Source organism: Echiichthys vipera, assembly GCF_963691815.1.
Source record: "Echiichthys vipera genome assembly, chromosome: 11".
Classification (NCBI taxonomy): domain Eukaryota; kingdom Metazoa; phylum Chordata; class Actinopteri; order Perciformes; family Trachinidae; genus Echiichthys; species Echiichthys vipera.
In genome coordinates, this window is record NC_139836.1 from 22,558,082 (window position 1) to 22,572,044 (window position 13,963).

The 13,963-nt window shown below is 40.0% G+C and overlaps 1 protein-coding gene across 2 annotated transcripts in view; it reads left to right on the top strand.

Annotated features, from left to right (window-relative positions):
• phactr2 (phosphatase and actin regulator 2) overlaps positions 1–13,963 on the top strand; it is a gene marked incomplete at its 5' end in the record, with an annotated part of 38,320 nt that overhangs the window by 5,747 nt on the left and 18,610 nt on the right. Inside the window, one exon of one of the 2 annotated variants that reach the window (XM_083922566.1) lies at positions 10,419–10,574. The exons of the other annotated variant lie outside the window; for it this stretch is intronic. Within the exon in view, the coding sequence (XP_083778692.1) occupies positions 10,532–10,574 (43 nt within the window). Of the gene's footprint in view, positions 1–10,418; positions 10,575–13,963 lie in introns of those variants that run through there. 2 annotated transcript variants of the gene reach the window in all.

Here is a 13,963-nt window from a genome sequence, read left to right on the forward strand (position 1 = left end):
GGGATATTATCTACATTGTTGTTTTTGTTCATGGTGCAGCCACTGTGGCGCCATGGGCTTCAGGTGTGCTCTCTGTTCAGCAGTTTGTATTAAAGCCCCTGAAAAACCTTGGCTTCAAATCATAATTATATATCCTTAATAATGGATATTGTGTTACTAAGAAACAATCAAGGTTCAAAAGAGAGTTTAACACTTAGAACCAAGCTAATGTGCTTCATCCAGACAACCCACTCCTCTTTAAACCAGGAACCAGAGAACATGCAGAAATCTCTAGTAACCCAAATTATTCTAACTTTGGCAGAAAATGGAGTGTTTTGTTTGTTTGTAAGTGACACCTCATCACTCATACTAAGAAGCTGATTGTGAGTGTAGTTTTGAATATTTAATATATAAATTTAACTGTGTTCATTTCTGAATACATTATTTGTGAAACTTCCATATTTCTCTTCACAAAAATAAATTGTGGCTATTTCATTCTGGTTACAGCCTCTCAAATAGACAGTTTTATTGTTTTCTATAGTTTATATTAAATATTTCTGGATTTGTTTTTACTTTTGATTGGACAAAACTTGCGATTTGAAGAATTCACCTTGAGCTCTGGGCAATTGTGACGATGTGACAACTTTTATAGAATTAACAATTAAAAGCCCACGGATTCTTCGATAATGAAAAAATAATCGTTGCAGCCCTCGTTGAAGTTAAATGAAAAGTAGTATTTAAGTATTTAAATTTAAATGGACGTTTCCTTAAAATGAATTGTGATGTTAGTTTACTTGTTAGAATATGAGATGCCGGTCGCCTTGGTGGCAAGAAAGCATTCAAATAACTACTGTGGACATTTTACTGCCTCTAGATTGACAGAATCTGCACTTTAGACTGAGCCTCCATATAACAAACATGCCTTCTGTTTACCACTTCACTGTCTTATTGTTAACGTGAGATCTGCTCATATGAAGATAAATGGCTGCAATAAAAATATAGATGGGGAAAATTAAACACACTAAACATACAGCACACTGCCTGCTTATTAGATGCATCTCCCATATATTTTCCTTCTTCTTTCCTCTCCTCTCCTAAGTCCCTACGTCACTGTGGGACCTCAAAACAGGAGGGAGAGGGGGAAAAAAATGAGTGAGACTGGAGCCAGACAGCAGCCGGAGGAAGGATGAAAAACTTGACAGGCAGGGAGATGGAGACAAACAGGAGGAGGCAGATTGGTAGGGAGCACAAGGATCTGAGATGGAAACAAACATTAACTTTTAATGCTCTTTATTAGAGAGGGGAGGGATGGAGAGAGGAGGAGCGAGCGAGGAGCAGACAGTGGAGAGAGAGGAAGTAGACAGCAAGGGAGGGGAGGAGGAGAAAGGAAGGGAGAAAGGGAGTAGGGGGAGTCAGTAGGGGGAGGGAGGGAAGAGAGGTTGTGTGTCGGGAAGAGGCAAGGATCAATTCACATTGCTGATAATATTCCCTGGGTCAAGTCATGGAACATGATGGTGAGTTTTTCGTCTCATATGATCAGATGTATCTCTCTCTTTCTGTGTGCATGTGTTATCCAGTGTCTCCTTGACTTTCTGTGTGTGTGTCGGCATAATGGACACAGAGAGAGATTATTTCCAGCACTTGTTCTTCTGCTTTTCGCTGTCCTTATTAATGTGTCACCTGTTAGCCGGTGCTTACTTTAGATATAGAGTGTACACTCTCAAGGCTATATGAACCCGCCTGCTTACAGTGTTGAACTTGAAGTTAGCTTTGTAAAGACAACTCACTTCAACAAATTTAAAAAAAGGGGGTCATAGTGCATTTAAACAGTCACGAGTCAGTATTGGTGGCTTTGACTGTTTTGCAACATGAGCTGATTTGACCTGACCGCTGTGGTCAGAGATCATTTGGCTATCACTTTATATATCTTTTTGTAATAAAATAAAATAAATAAATATGCAGCATATGTCAATGACAACAACACAAGGTCATGCATTATGTACGGGAACACTACTTTGAAGACACAAGCAACAACACCGTGTGCAATATTAATAAGATGCTAAGGCTGAAAGTAGAACACTTAATAACATTAAGGTTGGCTATATCTTCACTTAACCAGGCTTCTGGTGTGCTGTGAGGGCCAGCTTTGCTAATGACATTTGTATTGTATATGAGGCAATGCTTATTGTGTATGTAACTTTAAAAGCCATTATGTGTTTTGTAAGTCTGCCCACAATTGCATTAAAGTTTCTTATAGGACTAAGACAAAGCAATGACAGGAAGTATGTTGTTATTATTTCTCCAGAGGAAAGAAAAGGTCAATTATTCCAGGTGGGCTCGGCTGGTTGCCATCTTGGGTGTATTAGACTAAATAACAATGATAACGTCGGTCACACTCAGCTGGAGGAGGCAGGCAAGCTATATCGGGCCTATGTTATCTCATATAGTTTAATTTCTGTTTGCAGAGGTTGTCATATCATATCACAGGGTTTAATAGGGAAAAAGCCTGTTGCTATGTGTTAATAGAGACGGCCATAAATTCAGGACAGAGATTATGTTTAGACTGCAACTGTTTTTCTTTGTTATTGTGTGGTGCGGCAATAAATCCACTTTAACCCATGCTCCTTTGTATGTGTCAATGTTGATGGAGATGTGGTTAGGATACTGAATGGGTGCATGACAAATGTTGCTGTTGTGAATTTGCGCAAGAGTCTTTTGCAAGGCAAAGATCTGGGAGTGTGCACACTTGCATATGCATGTTATGTTATGCGTGTGTCTGAGGTGAGCACAAATGGTGGTCACTGTGGATTTTGTGTCATATTTTGTGTGTCTGTGTTTTCAGGAGACAATGTAAGGGGAAAGGACACAATATGTTTTATTTTCATGTGGCCATTTAGTAATTTATCATTGCACATTGTTGTCTGCACAAACTGGAGCCACTGCAATTCCTCCATGAGTACAGTCTGACAGAAGCTTTACAACTCTCTGCACACCCGACTCCAGGGTGACTGAATTTATCTTTTTGAGAAAAATAAGGTTACTCCTAACTTTAGTTGAGGTGACGAATACTGTGTCACTTTTACAGTTTGAAACTGTCTTTGTAAGATGTGTGTGTTTATCTCTGTCACACACTCATTTCACTTGCCCCAGTAAAACAACATACTTCGAGCTTGTGAGATGGATCTACTTGTTCGACAGGTAGGTCTGTCCAACTCACAGAAACATTTCCTCATGTTAATGTAATGATTCATTGAATTGCTTAATAGCTAGAAATGAACGTCTTAGTCGAGAAAATGTTGTGTTATTTCATCTTAGCTGGTTTCAGATAAGTAAGATTGCCTCTTTCATTTGAGGTCGTCTTGACTTGTTTACAGTTGTGCAGTTGCATTAAGCATAGAATGAATGTGTCAAAACCAAAAAAAGGTTAGCTTGCGATGCTGACCTCCAGACCTCTCGAGCCACACTCTGGTATCAGACCTCAGTCAGTAAAAGCTAGCTGGACGTTGGCCAAAGCAACCGCCATCAACCAGTGGCGGTCTACTTTAAAACAAACCATGTTGAGTCTCCATCACAGTCACAACTGATCAAACATGACGTGTTTAGCACAGATGTTATTGTGTTTACCTCCAGTTAATCTGTACAGATGTAGCCTTATGTAGTTATAACATGAAGGTGTAGAGATAAATGCAGGCTGCTGTTTGTTTTTGCTTCCCATTCACTGTCCTCGCATGGCCTCGAATCACACACTTCCAAAGCACAGCCATGGCTTGTGTTTTCTTTATGCATAGTGTCTGTCATCCGTCGCTATTACATTTTACCCTCTGCTGTGGCCTTTTTTCTGTGGTTATTATTATTAAAGTCCCCACACTACAGTATCAATCTTTCAAATCCTTCCCCCCTGCTCTTTCTGTCCCTGTCTCTTTCTCTGTCTGTCTCTCTGGAGCTCGCTTTAGCTCAAGCTCTCTGGCTGACTGGCTGGCAGGATGTCAACTATTGATTTATACAGGCAACATTTTAGTAATGATGGCGGCGTATGGGTTGTGCCAAACAGAATACAACAAACAGGAGATCAGGTTTCAGACTAGCAGGCTGGCATATGTGAAGAGGAAGAGAAATGACAGTAACAAGTTACAATAAAAGACTGCACAGTTAATATTATAAAAAATAAATGTAGGCTACGGGGTAATGAATGTGGCGAGAGGGGACAAAGTTTGTGAGGAGGAATGATTTTAATAGTTGGTTATGGATGCAGGCTTCTATTCACTGTGTGAAGCTGGATAATGTGCATGAACTAGATTGTCCTATATTAAGTTACGGTTTTAGATTATTATCAGCAGAGACAGCCTTAAGCATTGTAATTTCTGCACACAGGTGAGCGATAAATGTCAGTCAGAGATTTATATTTGGTGGCTACACTGCTGAAACTTTAAAGCCCCTAAAAACATACAAATACAAATCTTAAGTATTTCTCTAAAACAATAAATATTCACGGCTAAATGCAAAGAGTCTTTTGATTCTTCTTCGGCAATGGTTTACGCCACTTGCCTGGAAAATTGGCACCACCAACTGTTCTTCTCGATGCACACGACTTCTATTTGCAATCAGTTATGTATGGGAATTCGCATTAATATGCATTTCATATTGCATATTTTGAATGGAAACTACAGAAAGAAGCATTGAGAATATATGTTTTTCAGAGATTAAACAAAAACAAGTTCATACTTACTATTGGAGCAAAATCCGACTCAAGTTAGTTAGTTAGACTCAAGTCTAACTTTGAGGCAACTTGTAATGAAAGTGCTCCGTTCTTTTTAAGACAATCACCAAATGCACAAAATCGTTTGAGCACACATGAATTCCCTGTCCTTTGGCTATGACAATATTAAAAGACCCTGGCAGTAACTGAGTTTAATAAATAAATCAACAGAAGAGGAGAAAGGCTCTAAAAAGTAGCACTTAAACAATTATTATCCCCTTGTTCCGCTGAGGCTACTACTTAATATTTGATGACTCCTTCTCTTTCTTCGGGCCATCTTCCTCGTCTTCACTTTTGCTGTTCCGGTCAATGAAAAGGTCAGCCTTCCTCAGTTTGTCTCTGTTATTTAGTGTCAGGGTAAACACGGCTCAGTTCCTGAAAAATGTCACTTTAGCATACAAATTCCCACACTCAAAGTGGGTGTCCTCTTGACTTTGAGCATATCCCTAAAGATTTCCATTTTGGATGTTGTATTCTTGCACAGATTTACAGTAAAAGCATCAGATAGATCTAAGGTCAGTCCAGAGGGAGCTTTTCCCTGCAATTGTTTGATCAGTAATGGACACAGAGGAATAGAGTTTGAAGCAGTAGAAGCAAACAGGGTCAATAGTATGTTTGTGACCAGAAGTTCCCAAAGAAAAGATGTGTTCAGGATCAGATATAGTATCTCTATCTATGGGCTGCTTTGACTTTCTTTACCTTTCTTCGTATGTCTGTCTCTTTTACACATGCACACATGTCAATATCTTAAAGTGGATATACAGTAAATACTACAAATACTCGCTGCATGGAAAATAAGCGTCTTTTAAGTAGTGGAATTCTTGGTAAATGTCATTTTCTATATTAATTAAAGGTTGAATATGTAGTATCTTTATTAAACGCTATATATTTTTAAAAAAATGCACCCATTGCTTTTCCATAAAAAAAGTTTGAATTCATATTTAAACATTTTTCTTTAACATTTTGACAGATTTGACAATGACTTTCTGTCACATTCTGTTTACATTGTACCAGCCAATAGCGGCCAGTGGCTGAAAGGTGCAGGTTGCCAGGATTGTCTGTTGTTTGGCTCCAGAAACAAGGAATCATTTTGAGTTGAGAGCTAGCTAATCGATTACACACCACTCAAAGAAAGACTTCCAGTTGTAGACTGGCTAACATTAAATACTGCTGTAAAATTGATTAGTCAAAATTAGTTATTACCCTGTATGATTCTTTACTTGACATGGCACAGGCTGATCGCTTGACACACTCGGCAACAAACCTGGCAACCCAACTGCTGGGATTTTTTTTTGTTGTTGCGACTATGATCTGGAGACACTAGATGTCGGTGTTCTGCTCATTCGCCATAATTAACCTTTAAACAAACGAATTGAAGAAAACTGAATACTAAACCTTATTGAAAAGTTCCATTTTTCAATAACAAAAATTGTGCTAATAGACTAACACACAAACTTGGACATAAGCCATAAAAACATACAATAACTAGAATAACTGCCCTGTGGTTGCATGCCTCCACAGTGAGATTAGTCACAGTTTACATCCATGTCTGTCCAGACCTATAGAGAAGGACTTTTATAAAAGGAGGAGGAAAACCAAAGAGTGAGTAGTGGACTACCACACCAACAGGATCAGACACAAAGCTGTTTGACAGTATGCTTTGAATATACACTGGAGATCCATATAGAGAACAAATTATAAATACTTTATTTATTCTGAAGTATTGTTGTTTTTTATTGTTCAGAATTTGACAGCATATCCGCTGTGGCTATACCACTGCTGTACTAGCATGTTTTATTTAAATAACGAAGGCACTTCAACAAAAACCTTTATTTTGAGAGAAAAACAGTAACCATTATGTCAGAAGAGAAGATTTAAACAATGTTTTCTTAGGGCTATAGGATTAAAAAAGGAATAGGAAGTGAAACATTATGTTTAGCATCGGATTGGGGAAAGACTGAACCCAAAGTCTGTAAAGAAGTCAATTCAATTTGGAGGAGGAAGTGTCAGAGTCCAGAGCTAAACCCCATAGAGAATCTCCGGAAAATCCTTGCCAACAACGTAATGTCTTAGAAACCCACTACAGTTACCGAACTGTGGAAGAGACTGAAGAAGAATGGACCAAGATCAAACCAGAGCAGTGTGAGAAACTACTGATGCCCAGTTGGCACAGATGTGCAGAAGTCATTGATATTCTATCAAATTGTGGATGTTGAAAAATAGCAATATTTCAGAATAAATCAATTATTTATAATTTGTTTTCTGATTTTGATCTCCAGTGTAGATATTGCTGCGAAGGAGCGACATATTCTAATGAGGATGCTTCACAAACACACACACGTGCTTCCTGCAGCACAGAATCTCTTTTCAATCACCACAGTTTCAAGGTTAACGTCACCAGTTAAACATCAGACCAAAAGTCTCCCCCTTCTGTTCCTGAGTTATGATATTTAAAAATGGCCAGAGAAGCATTTTTGCAGAATAGTATGACGTCACAGTGATAATCCAACTCAATCATCAATCAACCATTGATGATCATTATTATATTGAAGACTGATCATGAGCTGATTCATCCTAAAAGTTTAACAATTTGATGGCATAAAAGATTAAAGATCAAGTTCTCACCCTGTTAGGCCTGTCCTTTAACACACATGTAGCCGCCATCAAATTCAGTATGCATCACTGATACATCAATTTAATGACATTACCTCGCAGTCAATACTAACACAGTCACTTTCTGTGTTAACTCTACTAAGTACTTCCATCCTCCTGTCCTGTCTGTATCCTCCCACCTCTTCACTGACTTACTTCCTGTCTCAATTATCCACTTCAATGTTATTCGCTAACAACCATCCCGTAAGACTACGGGCATCATGGCAGCCCCCGGGTGTGAACGTGTACAAGGCTTGCATGAAAAAACTGGATTTGGAGTCTTTGTAAAGACTTTCAAACTGCCGTCAAATATAGTGCTTCAAGTAAACTAAGTATACTCAAGATATTCATCTTTAATCTTTCAAGTCACATTGGGATAAAACTATTTAAATCGACCACTATCAAAGTGCACATGTAAAATCAAAATGCAACCAATCATATAATATTGATTGCAAATGAATCAGGTGACTGTATTGCCTGGTGGTGAATGAGGCTGTGTATACAACTTCAATTTGTACACACTCCTGCAGGAGCCAAATGCGCTGCTCATTTTCATCGCCCCATTTTCCCCCTTTTGAACTTGCCAAATTTGTATGTTTAGAGTTCAAAGCTGGCTTTATTTTTCCTATTGCAGCAGTCCATAGCAACAAAGTATTCTTTAATAACTTAGGTGAGAACATGAGCGGTGTACAACAGTGACATGGAAAAGCAAAAACAAGGGTTTTACAATAAAAACAAATGAAAAATCATCTTTAGTCACTTGAGTTGCCTTGTTAACACTAGATGGCAGACTTGTCATTAATGTTAAAGCATTTCACTTCCAGATCAGGCAAGTTGTGTGTGTGTGTGTGTGTGTGTGTGTGTGTGTGTGTGTGTGTGTGTGTGTGTGTGTGTGTGTGTGTGTGTGTGTGTGTGTGTGTGTGTGTGTGTGTGTGTGTGTGTGTGTGTGTGTGTGTGTGTGTGTGTGTGTGTGTGTGTGTGTGTGTGTGTGTGTGTGTGTGTGTGTGTGTGTGTGAGAGAGAGAGAGAGAGAGAGAGAGAGAGAGAGAGAGAGAGAGAGAGAGAGAGAGAGAGAGAGAGAGAGAGAGAGAGAGAGAGAGAGAGAGAGAGAGAGAGAGAGAGAGAGAGAGAGAGAGAGAGAGAGAGAGAGAGAGAGAGAGAGAGAGAGAGAGAGAGAGCTTTTCTATCATCACTGTCAACAAAGTGTCAGTTGAGGCCTTTCAGGACCCAGCTTGACAGAATTGGGCAGTGAGACAGCAGTAAGTAAACACACTCACGCGCACACACACAAACACAAACACACACACACACACACACACACACACACACACACATGCATTGAGAGTGTTGGCTTGGTTTACAGTCGTCAGTGAGAAGTGTTGAGAGCTCTTAAGTCTGACATTAAACAGATATTATTCATCTGTTTTACCATCAAAGGATTTAAAGGCCATGCTCACAAACCTTGCCTGATTTCTGTCTTAGCTCCCCTTTGAACCACTCAACGCTGGATTCTGGGTTTACTATCATCTCCTTTTTTCAAAATAAATCGCATCCACAGTAGACCGTATACTGTACTGACCAGTCTCTGATTTATTTTTGCACACTGGAGTCTGTCACAAATATATTTAAATGTTTCATTTTAAAGTCAGATTTCTTTCATTGGTCTTGGTGGAAGCAGCACTTTGCTGTTGTAAATGGCCGAGGTGGAGGTTCTTACTTTATATAGTTTGGTAATTTGGTCAAGTGGTTTCCAACCCAGGGGTCAGTCCCCTCCTAAAGGTCACCAGATACATTTGGGGGGTCATGAGATGATTAATGTGAAGAGGACCTTATTAAAAGACATCTGAAACGTGGCCAGGGGTCACAGCCAGCTTATAAACATTAAGGGGCCAAATGGGTGTATTTTTAGGATCATATGATATGATGTCAGTCTTAATCATATCTGTCAAATAGATGAAGTGGAGTAAAAAGTAAAATATTTCCCTCTGAAATGTAGTGGAGTAGAAGTGCAAAGTTAAAATAAAATGGTTATCGTATTGTGATAACCAATAGATGAAGTAAACATGGCAAAAGCTGCTCTAATAGGTCTACAGCCACAAATCAGAACCAGACTAATAACTAATAGAAAAAAATGTAATCTATCAACCACAACAGAGTATTAGAAAAGAATGTAATAATCTGAGATTTTGAGAATTAAGAAATAATAGAATAGGTTGCTTAGAGTCATTAGATCATTAGATTTTTAAATTGTCACCTGTTTCCTTTAAATAAATAAAAACAAAAAAATAAATCCACCCGAAAGCAGGAAATTGAGTGTTGGACGCTTTTTTTTAAAAATCACTTCTTAAAACTAATTTTTATAGACTTGCATTCTTGTGATGTTGTCCTTTTATTGTATTTTATTGTCTCTTTATCTTTATTTGAATGCACCTTAAACTAATAATAATTCTCCTTTCTCCAGAAATGATGCTGCTTCTTTCTATACAGTGATGTGTACATAGGGTTATGTTGCACCCTACTGGATGTCACTATTATTATTATTGTTGTTTTTTTAAACTGTATAGATAAGTTTATTTTGATTTGCGCTGTCAAATCACTTTGTAAACGACTGTTTTTAAAGGTGCTATACAAATAAAGTTAGTATTATAAAATGTATGAGGGGGGCATTGGGGTGGTCCGCTCTAATATCTGCCCCTCCTAATGTTGAAAGGAAATCTGCGCCCCTGCTTGCAGTGGACTACTTTTACATTGCTGTGTCGGTAGTTTTACTGAAGCGAAATGCCTCCATCACTGTTGTCTACAGGCCAGTGTAGACCAGTGGCTGAAAGGTGTCGGACCTCTTCACCCTTTGACCCGAGCGGAGCCTCTAATCTGCACCGAGGAATGAGAGGCATTCTTCGGCTGCTCACAGGAGGAGGAGTAGGAGGAGGTGGTGGAGGAGGAGGAGGAGGGAGGGGAAGTTACGACGTAGTAGCGACTCAGTCAGTCAGTGAACAGTTTCCAGCGACTCAGCCATCACGGTCTGAAACTTTTTCTGTGAAATGAACTCACTCGGCGGCTGCAGAGGGGATTTAAGCGGCGGTAGAAGGCCGTGATCTCGGGTGGTTTGTTCTGGGGGGCTCGGTCCGTCCCGGAGTAACTGAATATGGGTCAGACTGCTGTGTCCGCCGTGTCTCAGCCTGCGAGCGGTGAGTGTGTGTGTGTGTGTGTGTGCGCGCGTCTGTGTCTGTGCATGTGTGCGTGTGTGTGTGTGTGTGTGCGCGTGTACGTGCCTCTCTCACACACTTTTCGTCTGCTCATTTCTGCTTTCTTTCTTTTCGCGTTTCTGTCGGGCTCCTCATGAAAACCTCCTTATAGCTGAACGCAAACACAGCGTCAGATGCTTGCACGCTAATAGGAAGTCACCTTAGTAAGATCTGAGAGATTTCAAACCTCTTGGTTGAGAGGTAAGGTGAATTCAAACGCCCCTGCATCCTCTCTCTTTCTGAATGTGACGCTGGTTGTGTCTCCAACTGTTGCAGAAGTGGTGAAATAGCCTGCGTTAAAGCAGGCTACAGTGTGAGAGGATTTGTTGTGTAACCAAAGGGTTGTTGCTGCTGCCGGGCAATGGAGTGCATTGTTAAGTTTACATGAGTTTATGTATTTAGCAACCAGTTTGACATGAGTCCACCAACAGCTTAGTTCTGAACCAGTTTCTTTTACCTCAGATCAGCAGATCCAGCAGAAGCCTGTCTGGCTCAGTGCGATCTAACTGGATACATGTAACTCCCAGTCAATGGCCTTGTTAAACCAAGACACATCATGTCAAAGTCAACAAGTGGGCCCACTCATCTTCGTAAAGGCTTCACAGGAAGTGTCATCATCACTCATAGTTTGGGTTTGACAGTTGCAAAGCTCAATATCTTGACTGTGTCAGTTGTAAACATGCTGGAGCGCTCAATAGATGTGCAGCTAATGATTGTTTTCATTACGGATTCATCGATTGCACGTTTGGTCGATTAAATTCCCATCACAGTTTTCAGAGCCCAAGTTTGCCTTTTTTTAATCCAACCAACACTACAAAATCCCCCAAATGTTACATTGCAATGATTTAAAATAGAGAAAAGCAGCAAATGGAGACAACTGAAGGGCTGAAATTAGGGCAGGGCAATAATTCAATGTGATAATGTCGTAGCTGTAGTCTTTTGTTTACATGATACACAACTATGTCATCTAAATTAATAATAACAAGCACATACTAACTCCTTAGAAATATTCTCTAAATCTGATTACTCTGCGTTTTTGTGCATGCATGTTAACGCCGTCAAGTTTCCTCATCGATGAGGCTCAATTTTGGGAAGCCCAAGGTGATGATCATTATCGCATGACAGGAAGGGAAGCCGCAAATCATCATTTGAACCATCAAATGTCAAATCTGTTGATTATGTAGTCAGTAAACCGATTAATTGTTTTGACTTTAGACTCTTCTCAGGTCTAGTTGTCACAGTTGTGTTAATCTCACTGAGATTTGCTTCCTACAATCTAAATATACGCTCTAATACACTCTGTATCACAGTTCTGGTGATTGTCCTGCTGGTTTAATTCTCAATGTCGAGGGCTGTTTCACACATGCAGCACTGAGCGAAAGCAGTTGACTGATATTTACCACCTCGTGCTGATGCACCTTCAATACTCCTTGGCTTAGATCAGGGGTGTCAAACTCGCGTGTCTTCGGACAAACTTAATCCATCCCTCCCCAAAAAACAGCCAAAAGAAAGATGGAAAACAGGAGCTTTCAACACAGGTGGGAGGCAGATTATCTGTTTATGAATGTAAAGAGCTGTTTGTCTTGTCTGCAGAGCCACTATGGCTGTGACAAAATAATAAAACATAAGAAACACCACGACAAGAACAAGGACCTGCACTGTAAAGGTTCAACATTGGAGGGAAGGGAAAACATGTGCATTTACCAGTCTTTTTTTTTTTTGTAGATATTGAGTTTGGCCCGCAACTTTGTCCCAGTTTTTAGAGTCATTTGAGTTTGACACTGCTGGCTTAGATTCTCCAGGTCTCCGAAGGATAAACGCCATTCTTCCAGAAAATTTTCCACCAGTTGGTGTTTTGATGATGGTGTAAAGAGCGTTGTCTAAAGTGTCAGTCAGAAACCTCCCAAATGTGTTTGGATTGGGACCTGTTAACTTTGAAGCCTGCGATTTATATCAGTATCATATCGATTGACACCATTGTGTCCCGTATTGAACCTCAGTAGGTATTGGTCGAAATGTGTGTGACTGTATTCAAAGTTGTTGGAGCACTGCTTTGTGTTAAGATAAAATGAAACACTGATGCATTTGAGTTGTCGGCCTATTTTGTGAGAAAAGAAAACTGCGCCCTATCAGTTGTCAAAAAGTAGTAGCTAAGAAACAAAACTAAAGTATGGATGCGTCATGAGCTTTTTCACTCGCATAAAGTCGTAAAGGATATAATATGAGACTACAATAGCACAGAGAGAGAGAGAGTGTGTGAGAATGTGTTGAATCTCCACACTTACAAACGTTTTTTCTTACCATCTGTAGTCCTTTGTGTGTCCATGAGCCGTAAAAGTAAACTTTTCACTTTTTTTATGGGAACGCTTTAAGGCAGTGAGGCACAGGAAGGGACCAATGGCTCCGGATGAAAACAAAACTGGACTTTTTTTTTTTTATGACGCATGTCAGCGTTTAAAGTTAAACCCAGACTGTTCTGTTACACACTTAAGCCGCCATGCAAAGGAACCCGAGGCTATAATGCTGATCTATATGCTGCTGCGTTATGGGTTACATTAGGGTGCTGTGTTGGGCTGTAAATGCTGAATGTACAGTACTGAGAGCAGGAGAGGAGAGTGATTCTGTCAGGGTCTTATTGAAAGATCATTAGGATACAACTGATATCCTCTGAGCCTTAATGAATTATGACTGTGCGTTAAAACAGGGGAAAGCTGCAGTTTCCTGTTACTCCTGACTTAAAAAAAAAAGGCTGCTAGGTCCTGTGAGTATCATGAGTTAAACAGTGCTGTGCTTCTCTGGCCTACATTGGAGATTGGAAGAAATGACCCAAGTGTTAAAACATCAGCTAATGCCCAGTGTCGCTCCTCCCTCCGCTCTCATCCAACACCTCTTTTTGCCTGATTTTCTCTTTCCTTCCTTTCCTGTTTCTTCCATCCTCTTTCCCCCCATTTTCTTTTGCCCCACCTCACTTTCCACCTCTCCGATTCCTTCTCCGTCTTCTCCTCTCTTTTGTCTCTCTTTGCCTCTTTCTCCCCCTCCATCCCTCTTCCTCTGTTCATGACGTCTGACTCTTCCCTCCCCGGTGACTTGCATAGAAGGAAGGAAGCCTCTCCCTTTCCCCTCCTCCTCAACACATGGTCCTGCTATAACGTCTGAAAAAACCATGGCTGTGTCACAATACATTGCACACTTTAACCCTTAACTTTAAATCTATTTTTTTAACATTTATTTGGCTGAGGCCGAACAGTTCACTGAACAAATCCTGTGTGCGATTACTTCATTGAGATGTGTGTCGTGTCTCAAGTTGTGTTTCTGGTTATCCCACTCATTTT